The 12,562-nt window shown below is 37.4% G+C and overlaps 1 protein-coding gene across 1 annotated transcript; it reads right to left on the reverse strand.

The window, feature by feature from the left end:
- Positions 1-2,424: 2,424 nt before the first annotated feature.
- Positions 2,425-10,312, reverse strand: LOC140922556 (uncharacterized). Its single transcript, XM_073372533.1, has 6 exons — positions 10,187-10,312; positions 8,943-9,473; positions 5,665-5,914; positions 5,288-5,330; positions 4,443-4,569; positions 2,425-2,943 (listed from the first exon to the last, which is right to left on the reverse strand). Exons 1-6 carry the CDS (start codon positions 10,247-10,249, stop codon positions 2,425-2,427), a joined length of 1,533 nt encoding a protein of 510 aa, XP_073228634.1. The 5' UTR covers positions 10,250-10,312.
- Positions 10,313-12,562: the final 2,250 nt, after the last annotated feature.

Consider the following 12,562-nt stretch of genomic DNA (forward strand, 5'->3'; position numbering starts at 1 on the left):
GTAGTACATTCACGCGTGCACGAATACCGCGAGTAAATACTAACCTTGCGTCACTCTGGGTGCAAACAAAAAAAAATATCCTTTCAATTCCTGGACCGTAGTTTTGTTTAAAACTGCTATGGCGTTGATTATACATTTTTCAAATTTCTTGTTTTCCAATTCATTAAATTGTCAGTCAAACGCTGTACATTGTAGAGCGGCAACTTTATAAAAAATTAAAGCTGAATCAATAATAGTGACTGTGAAACGTCGTCTACGATTACTTAATTTGGTTTTGTTGTCTGTTTTTGTCCTTTTTTAAGTCATTGATAACAAAAGTGAAGATAGACTCGCGCTAAGAGGCATTGTTTTTTGAAGGTACATATTTTGCCATTTATGAAAGTTTTAAAATTTCTAATTTTGAGACAAAAATCTCTCGATAGCATTGCACTGTGATCAGCTCGAAGCGTCAGTTATTGTTATAGTATTGTTTATTTCATTGAGGTGCGCAGTATCTTACTAATGTGGGAAAAACAAAATAAGAATGGAAGACTCAATGGTATTGCTCTTCAGTCACGTAGTGATTTTTTTAATGGTGGCCCATAGCTTTCCCCCTGTATCAAGGAGGCTCCCAACAATTTTTGTGTCACCCTTGGGTTATATTTAGATATCAGGGAGTTTAAGGAAACTTGAGACATCTTTGAGCAACGCATGTCAACCGGAGGCTAGTCTAACGCCGATGAGCAGTCCAGTTGACTTCTTATCAGTCGTCGCTCTGTTGCATAAGAATTAACATACAAGGCTTTCAATAGAATCGCTCTTAATAAAATGGTAATAAACTGACCCTAAAAGTGCTTAGGCTTACTGCTTAAGCCCCGTGCAAACGGACGCAACATTGTTGGCTAACAACTCCCAACATATGTTCCATGTTGCGTCCGTTTGCACACCTTGTTAGATCTTGTTGTACGTCGTTGAGTGTTGTTGGGAGTTGCTGCGCAAAGTTTGAAACCGGTCAAAAGTTTAGCCAGGTGCAAACGGACGCAACAACTCCCAACATTGTTGGGCCAAAAATGTTTGGTAGTTGTTGCATCCGTTTGCAAGTAGCTTTAATTATTTGAAACAAGTATTTGGGCGCGATCCATTCAACCAATTCCGACCGGTCCAACTAGAAAAAGTGATCCACCTCAAAAAGTGGACCAGTTTTGTCGAAACGTTTCCGGTCGGATCGAACCGATCCATCGAGTTTTGGACCGAATCGCGCCCCTCAATTTCTGAAGTTCGATCAAGTTCAGGGTCGCATTCCATGCTTGTCACGTGCATTATTTGTCATGGACATTAATAATCGCCAAAGTAGCTTTGACCTTGCGGCGTGGTTTTCACTTCCAACAGAAATTTCTTCAATGACACAAAATTAACTAGATGTAAACATGAGAACAATATGTTGACACGAGGTGGAATTAAAACAATAAAAGTCAAATACCTATCTCAGGCTTTGTCAGGTTTGTATTTGAGCTGAAAGTAGAAGTAGAAGTATAAGTTGTGTCTGCCTACCTTACGATCTCCGTGGCCGGTTAAAGAACTTCATTTCTTCACTTTTGTGGTAAAGATTAAGATGCAGGTAATGTAATATTAGCTATTTGCTGAAAGAGCAAGGTTTCTTTTAGAGTGCAAAGCAATGTTTGCAACATGTGCTGTGCTTTTGCGTGTCGGCTTGAAAACAGAATAATTATCAAATAATTTTGAATTTGAAAGTCTCGCCCCCAAGGAACTAGCGCCTCCTGATTGGCTATCAACGTTGCACGTCGAAATGTAGCAAAAGCCGAATGCGGTGCAGATGATCACATAAAACGATTTTCTCTGTCGCCATAATTTATCTAGAGAAAGCAATGATGAAAAGTCAGCGGAAAATCTAAGCCCGAGGAGGACATATTATTCTGTTGCTTTTGTTGTTGTTGTTCGCAGAAAGTGGTCGTTAACCGTACAGGGAAATCTGTCATTTTGGTCTGTAAACGGACCAAAAAGAGAAAAAGACAAGAGAACTTCCTGGTTAAGGCATTTATTCATATTTACAAGATGGCGCATTTACAAAAGTTTATCCTTTTTAAAGCTTAAAAGCCCCAAAATCCACATACCAATTCTCCAAACTGATCTCTATACACTTCCTTAAAGAATGCGTTGAGAGAATTTGATAAAAGATCAAAGCATTTTCTCTGTAGTGATCATTTCAATAATTCACATAACCTTATCTTGACAATGTATGGATGTCGTTAGGAGAAAATAGATGTTGGTCACCATTGGGGCTTAAGGGGTTAAAAGGTTCGGGATACCGCGTTCTAAACTTCTTAGCTTTTTGAAAGGGGTACAGGGCTGGACACGGACCAACGCTTAACCCCAGGGGGGTTAACTTGGAAGGAAAGATATCACAAGTAAACTATGAACTTGGCTTTATTGGACCAGTATGTAACCCATCGCAGTAATGCGTCTTTCTCCATTATCGGGTCTGTTTGTAGCTACATTTCCACATGTGTTTGAGTCATCAGGAAATCCTCCCATACCGAATCCAATCCTAGAACTACAGGATGAACAGCCATCTCCGTCGTCACCAAGTATACCGATTCTTGCCTTGGAACGATCACTTCTTCTACACATAGCATTAAACCCCTCCATATTACAGTGGAACTCCAAAGACGCCTGAGAGCCAATCAGGCTCTTCCACGTATTACGGCCCTCCTGAGTGGGGCGGTAATTTCCGTCAGCGATCAGAGAGAAAAGCGAGTTGGAGTTCTTGTTGATAGTAAAGAATCTTACTTGATGACCCACTCTCATGCCGAGGCAGATCTTGGAGAAGGGAGTTTTCCAGTAGGATGGTAATTTGGTCTCTTCGTGGTCGAAACCAGTCTTGCCCCCAGCGAGGTTGTGGTCAATTCTGTTACTCCAAAATGGAGAATCGTAGTGAAAAGTTTTCTAAATTTAATTGAGGAGAGAAAAATCCATAAGTATTAAATACATTTGATACTATGACAAATGCTAATACTAATAGTTAAAAATAATAATAATAATAATAATAATAATAATAATAATAATAATAGTTATTATTATTATTATTAATAGTATTATTATTTTAGTAATAGTAATAATAATAAAAAGTAGGTTGAGTGTGATCGTCCGGGTGAACGTAGTCCTGAATAGGACTTTTGTTGTAGTCACTGTCAGCAACAACAATCCTATTCAGAACTACGTTCACCCGGACGATGAAAATCAACCACCTTTTAAAATGACCCCTGGGTTCAAATCTTTCACAGTAATAATAATGATAATAATAATCAATCAATCAAATTCATTTAACCACGTAGCACTTAGGAGCTCACATGTGTAATTAAACAAGCACCAATGACTTAATAATACTACTACTACTAATTATAATAATCAATCAGTACCTTTATTTAACACTATAAATTAAAATAAGCAACTATTGTAGTATTTAAGATCGAATTAATAAAACTATATATATTTACAAGTGTATTATCATTGACTAGAGACCGAGTGTAAAAATTTTGAGATTATTACATGTGTATAATATTATTGCTAAATTAAAAAAAGCTATTCACAAGTGCTTATGAGCTTAGTAAAAATAGTAATAGTTAATAATAATAATGATAATAATAACATTTATATCCAAATAAGCTTCAAAATTAAATACCTATAAAAATCTATCAAAGTTGCGAAAATTAACATTTTGCCATTTTTAACTTCTGATAGTGAAAGTGCCTGGGGTTTTGGGCACATATATTGTTGTGGCAGTCACTACTTGTCAACTATCATATATCTTTGAAAAACTAATCGTTAAATAAAAGAGCTACCGGTGAAAATGCCAAAAGAAACAATATTTTGATGGGTGGAGTTTCCTCCATCCCATGTAAGGCGCCCTTTGCGCACCTGATCGCTATGGTCATTATAATTACGATATTAGTAAGTATGCCCTTTCGTGGTTAATAACAAAAGAAGCAATAATAACCACCGTTTATTGTTGCCTCTTTTGTTACTTTCCTTCTCAGTGAGAATAGAGACCTTTAGATTCTAAGACGAGAACGACTACGAGTACGAGATTTTCTCAATAATAAGTAGTGCTCGCGCGTGAACCAGCGTTATTTTGGCGGGAAAACGTGGTAGCCGTCGTCACTCTACTACGAGTTTTAGCGAGAATGTCGAAGTGGCGGAAAGAAGTTATGAAATATTAGAAGTTTTAGCATTTTGCAATTGGGAGAGGGCTCAACCTCCTTCAATAACGATAACAGTGCTAACTTTTCTGGTGAAAAAAAGTACAATGAAGAATTTCGGGGTGTCTGTTTTTTCACAACACGCGAAAAAACTTTAAATCTAATCTCGTAGTCGTAGTCGTTCTCTTTCCCGAATCTAAAGGTCTCTAATAGATTTCAGCAGGTTTTCAACGTATTTTTACAAACCTTTGTACCGTCGATCTTCATGACTGGTGTCCAACCGCCGGCGCCACATCCAAAATCCCCCATGTGACAGTAGACATCAATTTCTTGCGAACCAAATCTCAGATTATAGACGCGGCTCTTTGAAGAACTATTAACGGAAAAGGAGAAGTGTTACCTATTTTTAAATTATTGTCATGTATTCACCAGGATATGTGTTTACATTTTTTACCTCTTTTTAACGTTAACTGTCCTATTACTGACAGTAAGCACGCTGTTTGTTCGTCAAAATCCTATTTTTGGACATAACTTTTTCAATTTTTTCATTCTTTTTTTGTATTATTAATTCACTTTCTCGACTAAAATAGCATATAGCGATATAGGTAATCTATGAAAATGTGGGCCCAATGCATGGAATAGTGTAAGAGAAATTTTATTTTAAAAACTTGAAATTTTACAAAGAATGCATGACTAATTCACGTTCTCGTCTTTGCCACCCAGGTGCATCGTATCGCAGTTTTTGATGGCCGCCATTTCCTTGGATATTTCATCCTTACAAAGACCAGAAAATTACACAAATTGCTCACTTTAAATGGTTCCTTCAACGTTTGAAATTACTGGGACAAAAGGAAGTGTTTACAAGAGAAAAAAAACTGTTTGGCTTGATACATAAACATGGTCACTGTTTCGTTACTATGGAACACTAAGTTTTTGGCCGCCGTGACGTCATAGGAAAAGTTCTCTACGAGTTAAACTTAGTCGTGTGTGTTGACAGTTTTAAACACGAACAATATACTGATTGCTGATTATGTAGAAACCTGTTAATAACTTAACCAGGATGGAATTTCGAAGAATTATTCTGGACTTACTTGTCTTTTTCGTATTGTTCCTTACATGAAGAAATGTGGGGAACTATTTGAGCAAGAAAATAATAGTGAACATCAAGACATAGAGGAATTGAGCACAAAAAAGAAAAAAAATAAACAAACAAAAGTAACTTAAAGATAATAACAATAATTACGATAATAATAATAACAACAGCAAATGACGAAAAATGAACTGATATGTTTATGGTTTATAGGTACTACAAGAAGCTTGTATATCTCCTTCTAACAACAAGCTTTGACATGTAGCAGACATGTAGTTTATGACCAATTTCTAATCCAATGATATTAAGAAAAAGGGAAAAAAATAGTTAACCTCTTTTCAATGACCCTATGTGATCAAGTGTAAACTGTCTGCCTACCTGATGCTATAGGATTGGGAACAGACACATTGAGTGTTAGTGCAATCAGATAATCCACTTTCCTTTCCAAAACACTAACGGCGTCTCGTAAACGAGAGTCAGGATTCAGATTGCAATGACAATTACAGTTGTTTACTGGCACGGAATCATCGCAGTGTTTTGGAGGCTTACCACCTACAGTCACGACGACGGTCAGATGAAGTAAAACAACTGTTAAACGCATTGTAAGAATTTCTGCTGTGGTTGAACTCTACAACAAACTTTCTTTGTCATAGTTTACGTTCGTGAGAGTGGCTGCCTTTTATATCCTTTAATCAATAATTATACCCCCGAGGAAATTGATAGCAACGCAACACGGCTAATAATAAAAACGACACTGATTGTATTGCAAATAACGTACGTAGAAAGTTAAGAATAAGAGAACAATGGGAAATAGGTTATTTGTAGAAGTATATTTTAGTATGTTCCAGTTGGTTAACATCGAAAAAACAGCGACCCAACTTGAGTACAACATGCTGTTTTTTTTTGTTTTGTTTTTTTTTTATAGGTTAAGGGAGTGTTCCCTTGACAATCATTTCAAATCGAAAGAAAGAAAGAAATAGCTAAGACGTAAAAAAACACATTCATCTTTCTTCTATATCTGATGCATGTTCTAAATTCCATTCACTCCATCCAATATAGGATACATTTGTCTTTCCGGAAGGATGGTTTCGACTCAACGACTTGACGTCATGGTTCCAGCCCACTTCATAAAAATAGTTTTAGCACAAAAGTCACCGACAAATATTAGCCACATGTATGCTTTATGGAAGAAAAAGACACAAGGTGAACTTCAGAAAGGTTTCAGCAAGAAAAGAAGTGAAGTTAATCCTAGCTATAAAAAAGCGATGGCAGTAACTAAATTCGGAGTTGACAGAACTGTTCATTCTCGGCCAAATCCAAGGCGATTTGGCTTTAAAAGTTATGTGGCCATATTATGTGTAGTATTTTTGTTTTGCGGTTAAAATATTGTCAAATTATTTTTCAATATCTTTCTCTTGGACTCAGGAAATGCTTCTTTATAATCAGACGCTGTCGACGTGGGCCTATACTAAAAGTAGTGACAGTCGGTTAAATATAACAGTTGAGAAATTTATAGACATATTTCTGGCCAGTCGAGCTAAAATAAGACTGCGAAAGGCAAAAGAAGAATAAAGTCAGGAATTTGGCTTACACATTAATTATCTTTAACATTGGCAGTGATGTCTTGATGACGTCATTTATTATCAAAGAAGGAGCTGAAACTATCCACATTCTTGGATCTGCCATTTTGAATTTATTTAACGTACTTCATTTTGCTTACCGAAAGAAATCGAAGTAATCGTGGTTTCAAATTTGATCTATTTTTTCCCCACAATGATTTTGGAAACAGTAGTAAACATTGCACGGATCCTACTCTTCAAATCAGTGAAAGGGTGCATTGGTCGACAGTCTTTTGGACTTGGGTGTTTGCTTTGACATCTCAGCGAGCGCTGTGGTAACGGACGACGCTCCCCCCTTTGGTACATTTTAAACTGACAGGTGACTGCCCGTTATAAGCGCTCGATCGAGGCAAACTTATGGGAAAATAGGGGACTTTAAAAATTCTACCTCAAAGTAACCAAGGAAATAGCCTGCCTATTTGCAATTTTTTTCTGAGGCTAACTGCACTATGAGGACAAACGCTGATTTTCTTGATCACGTGTGTTAGCAAGAAAGAATCAAGTTGTGGCTCTGATTGCTCAGTTAGTCGTGACGTACGTCCACTGATGAGATCAATAATGTTGCAAGTTGTCAACAAGTAAGTTATACGTAGTCAGGGGAAGCGGAGCGAATTACTGCAACGAATACTGATTTGTAAGACAACAATTTACTTTGAATTCCAGTTTTGTGCATCTTATAATTCCTTTATAAGGAAAATGACGTCATATTTAAACAGTCAACTGTCAAGAAGGGCAATCGTAAGCCATAAAACGTCAGCGCAGACCTTCCTTTATGATATTTGATGAGATGATAATAGCCAGCTTGGTGCTACCTTTCTTAAAGACAAGCTTAAAGCAGTTCAAACTTTTTGCATATGCGTAGCATAATAGGACAAGAGAATGTGTTTATATTCTTATTTGTAAGCCAAAAAACCACGTTATTTGTGACGGAAGATTTTTCCACTTTGAAACGAATTTAAGGCTCAACGGGAACTCGGTGCTTGACTCACGATAAACTGGGGAAAACTAGACTCAAATGGCAACTCGCTTGCGGGGAAGAGCCGTCACTTCTCTCGAGGTCCGGGATCAGACCACTAACTGGTACAGCAGTAGATAAAACAGAACAAAACTTGGTTCCAACAGCGTTTATTCTTCGGCGGATCAACAGCAATAACTCGGGTAGGACACGGCGAAATAATCGACGATGTAATCGAAAAATCAGTAAAAACTAACTTACTTATATATGATTTTTACAACCATTGAAGACAAAAGAATACAATGGAAATATAAACAGAAATCACTTAGAGTTAAATGAAAACTAAATACAACTTCTATTTTTAACCTGAAATCTTTTGTTATTGTTGCTATTTTAGAAAGTAAAAGTACTGAGACAAAGACCTAGCCAGGTCAGCAAAACAGCGTTTATGTATAAAGTGTTACAATATGAATTAAATTGCAAGTTCAGCTATCGGCTGTTTAAACAGGAAAAGCGCAGACTAATTGAAAGTTTTCACCTTAAACAAAAACCGATCTAATTTTAAAATTACAAGACAGCAAAACCTTTCATATTCAAAATTCGTTTATCACCTCTCTTTAACTAACAACTTAATGAAATATACTTTTTCAAATAAATATAACTGAGTTGCAATTAGAACGAGGTACACCTGTATTAAAGGCGTTACTATGAATAGATGTCGTCTGGTAGTTAAATCACGAGAAATAGACTGAAGTCAAATAAACCATTATTAAGAAATTAAATATTCTTTCAAGAGTCAACATTGACGTAAAATGTATATAATTGAAAAGAGAACGAGCAATTAGTTTTGTTTGTTAAGGAACACTGTTGACTTTTCTATGATTATAACCTGGCGAACACAAAGCAAATGAAACAAAGGATAATAAAAATGGCACGAGCCTTTTTGCGGAGCTATAACCTCTTTATGCAAATTCAGTATGAATTACTAAAACATCGTCAAAGCGAATATTTGAAAGCTATATATGAAATTCGAGGCAAACAAAGAATTCATGGAAAATCTCTCCTTTCATATTTCTGTTCTACTGAACCAGGATATATCCAAAGGTTTTGATGCGCTTTCTACCATTATCTCCTTCCCGAGCTGCATTGCCACACGTGTTGATCTGATTTGGCCATGGTACCCCTTGCATACCAAACCCGATTCTGGAATCAACGGTGAGGCAATCGTTTTCGTTGTTTCCAAGAATACCGATTCTTACCCTGACCTTATCTCTTGTACCATTGCGCCGCCCGCAAGCAGCGTTAAAACCCTCTCTGTTACAGTTGAGCTGCAGGGAAGCCCGAGCACCAATCAGCGTCTTCCAGTAATTACGACCCAGAGGAGTTGCGCGATATGTTCCATCAGCAATGAGGGAGTAGAGAGAACTGCCTTGTTTGTTGATGGTAATAAAGTTTGTCTGATTACCAATTCTCATACCCAGACAAATTTTCGAGAAATTTGTTTCCCAGTAAGACGGTAATTTGGTTTCCTGTGCGTCAAATCCGGTCTTACCACCAGCGAGATTGTATTCATTCTTGCTGGTCCAAAAATGAGAAGTGTATTCGAACGTTCTCTGAAAGACAAATTGAGACTGTTCAGAGAAGTTAATCATATTTCGGTATTAGGTAATCATAGCATTTCTTCTTTTCTTACTTCTTGTCTTCTTTGAAGTAAAACTGGCTGCGGAAATGTTTAAGATCGCAACAATGTTCAAAGAAATCTGAAGAGTTAGATACCCAGATTAGATTTACCAAAGGCACTTGATGTATAATTTTAAGAGAAAAAAATTGGATGTTCTTGGATAGTTTCAATTACTTTTAAAATAAGATTTACATATTCTTAACGTCTTTTACCGGCGAAGTTTGCTGTAAGAGTGACAAAACTCATCGAGAAGGCTAACTTCGAAACTTTCATTCAATACGTAAAACCTTTTATTAAATGTGGTTTGTCAAAAACGATATGAAACAAAGGAGATAAAAGGAATGTAAACAGGTGGAACGCACATATTTAGGTATATATTTCTGTGAAATATCATCGATTCTAGTTTTAACGTCATGTAAATTCATTACAACTTTTTTATGAGTTAATTATGATTATAATTGTTATAACATTACTTTAATTTGCAAGGATCCACTGAAGCTAAATCAAGCTCTATTTGCCTATGCCGTTACAAGAAACACGAAAAAAAGAATCTTATTTACCCAGATTAGATCACTGCATCTTGGAAATAATTATCTTGATTCATTTAATCAATTAGTTGAACTTAAAAGAGCAGTATGTGGGTACCTTTGTGCCATCGGTCTTCATGGCCAGTGTCCAACCACCACCTCCGCATCCAAAGTCTCCCATGTGACAGTAAACAGGAACTGTAAGCGATCCAAACTTCAAAGTAAACACCTGACTCTTGGATGAACTATCGGAGGTTAAATAAAAAGCCTAGTTGGTTACCAAAATCTGTAAAACAGTTCAGCAAAGATACAACATGTTTACCACCCTCGAACGAACGGTCAGCCGAGGGCAACTAACATTGATCATAACGCAAAAAGAGGAAGCATCCTGCTGGGTTTTAGATCTGATATAGTGTTTTGATAAGAATTTGTTCGTGTTCTACAACATCATCACTTTAACGAGGACAAATTTAAAGAAATATATCAAAGCGAGCAGTCAAAATTCGGGGATCGACGAAATGTCACCTTGTGACGTCATATATTAAGACTTATGGAGGAAAACAGTTTTATTGTGAGATATCATGTGACCTTGAAGTAGCCAATGAGAACGGGCATTGTTAAAAAAAGCATCTCATACATTTCTGTTGACATCTGTGGCCATTTGACAAATGATTTGTCAAACGGAAAATCGCATCACTTAAAAGCAGTTGTTGTTAATCGACGTTCTTTTGCTGGTAGATTTCGTCCTTTACTACTCATACTTAACAAACCGGAAGTAATTATTTTTGATCATCCATCATCATAGTGTTGTCTACATATGCATACTACATAGGAGAAAATAGACTACGAGTAGTCCCCCATTTTTCCTCAGAGATAGTAGAGCGTGCTAAACGCGAGCGCGAGTGAAAATCAACCCAAGGGAGAAAAGGCGACACGCGGCAGGGAGAGAGAAAAATAAGGGACTACGGACAAAGCCCAAGCTTTTGAACTAATGCATTGCTCTCACAACGCAAAACTCTGATTGGCTCTTCCATGGAAATCTGTCAACATCTGTCAAAAACGCGTCAGCCGCTATCAACACTCGACATAATCACAATATTTACAGAACAAACAACTAGAGCCGAACAAATAACAGCACAGAACAATTTAACTAGAGTTGCTCTTGTAGAAGCAACTAAGCAGAGAGCCAACCCGGCAACCTGGTGAGGTTCGCGTGGGGAACCGAAACCATGGTCTTGCCTGATCACGAAGTGGGAATAACAGAACAGTCGCAAGGCTGTTAAGCTAATTCAAAAGTTATCACCAAGGGAGGAACTACGTGCTCCAGTCCAAAGACTCACATTATCTCCAGAAAAACAAGCGGCAGTTAAAATTGTCATGACTGAGTCACATCGCAATTCTCTATAGTTAATGTAGTTTTAGTTTAAGCTGCAATCCATTCTTTGAGATTTGGATATCACCAACTGTCCTGCTAAAAACGCTAATGAGCTGGGCCCAGCGGGACAAAACATTGCAGAAAACCGTCACATTCACGACCAAAAAGAAAATCGCTTAAAATTATTCAGATCCAGGAGGCAATCGCCGGAGAAATTAAACAACCCAAAACCCTTATTTAGCCGCGTTGAAGAACTTTACTTTTCAAAAGAGGTCAAAGAAAATGCTCCTGCATCAGAGGGCAAATCATGCCAACCATAAACAATGACCTCAGAAAATTAATATGCGTGTCACGACCTCTCAGTATGAAATAAGCGGCAAAAAGCACATTTGCTCAGTCAAAACGTTTTCCTCCAGAGCAGAATCTACCCGTCAGAGAAAAAACAATTCATTGGAACAAGCAGCGTTGTGGCATGAGTTAAAGTCGTGTGTTGCCTGCACTATCAAGTTCTTCTCGCGAAACAGCCGTGAAGAAAATTAGTATCTGGGTTTTCTTTTGCTTGCAATAAATATCCCCCGCAGTTTACCGATGACAAGAGCAATGACAGCTCAATAAGGGAAGGAATCCCATTGGATGTGCTTAATTGATTTGGAAGGAGATATGAACTTCACACTCCAAAATCAGTCGGCCGTGACGGGTCAAAAGCTTGGGCTTTGTCTGTAGTCCCTCATTTCTCTCTCTCCCCGCCTCGTGTCACCTTTTTCTCGCGTGGGGTGATTTTCACGCGCCCTCGCGTTTTGCACACTCTACTATCCCTGAGGAAAAATGGGGGACTACTCGTAGTCTAAGGAGAAAATTATCTTTGCTCCTTCTGGTTTTATGGCACGCCTTTGACTGTAGAAAACAACTAATCGTCTTTAGATGAAAGAGCTTTTGAGGCATTATGCTTATTACCAAAACTTTAATGCCGAAGTTACCTTGAGTTTATTTCACGTGTTAAAAATTATTTTATCGTTGGCCACTAAAGCACATTCAGCTGTGTCAATGTACTTCAATCTACTACTTTTGCAATTTTGCCAGGTAATTATTATTATTATTTTATCGAAGACGGATTAATTT

Source organism: Porites lutea, chromosome 13 (genome assembly GCF_958299795.1).
Source record: "Porites lutea chromosome 13, jaPorLute2.1, whole genome shotgun sequence".
NCBI lineage: Eukaryota > Metazoa > Cnidaria > Anthozoa > Scleractinia > Poritidae > Porites > Porites lutea.

What these genes read in the sequence shown, in the direction of transcription:
- LOC140922556 (XM_073372533.1), bottom strand. Translation starts at nt 10,249, where the DNA reads ATGGGAGACTTTGGATGCGGAGGTGGTGGTTGGACACTGGCCATGAAG. An exon ending in TTGGATATATCCTGGTTCAG is followed by an intron (nt 5,915 to 8,942) that starts TAGAACAGAAAT and finishes AGTTTGTTGTAG; the next exon opens with AGTTCAACCACAGCAGAAAT. An exon ending in TGAAGATCGACGGTACAAAG is followed by an intron (nt 2,944 to 4,442) that starts GTTTGTAAAAAT and finishes AATTAAATTTAG; the next exon opens with AAAACTTTTCACTACGATTC.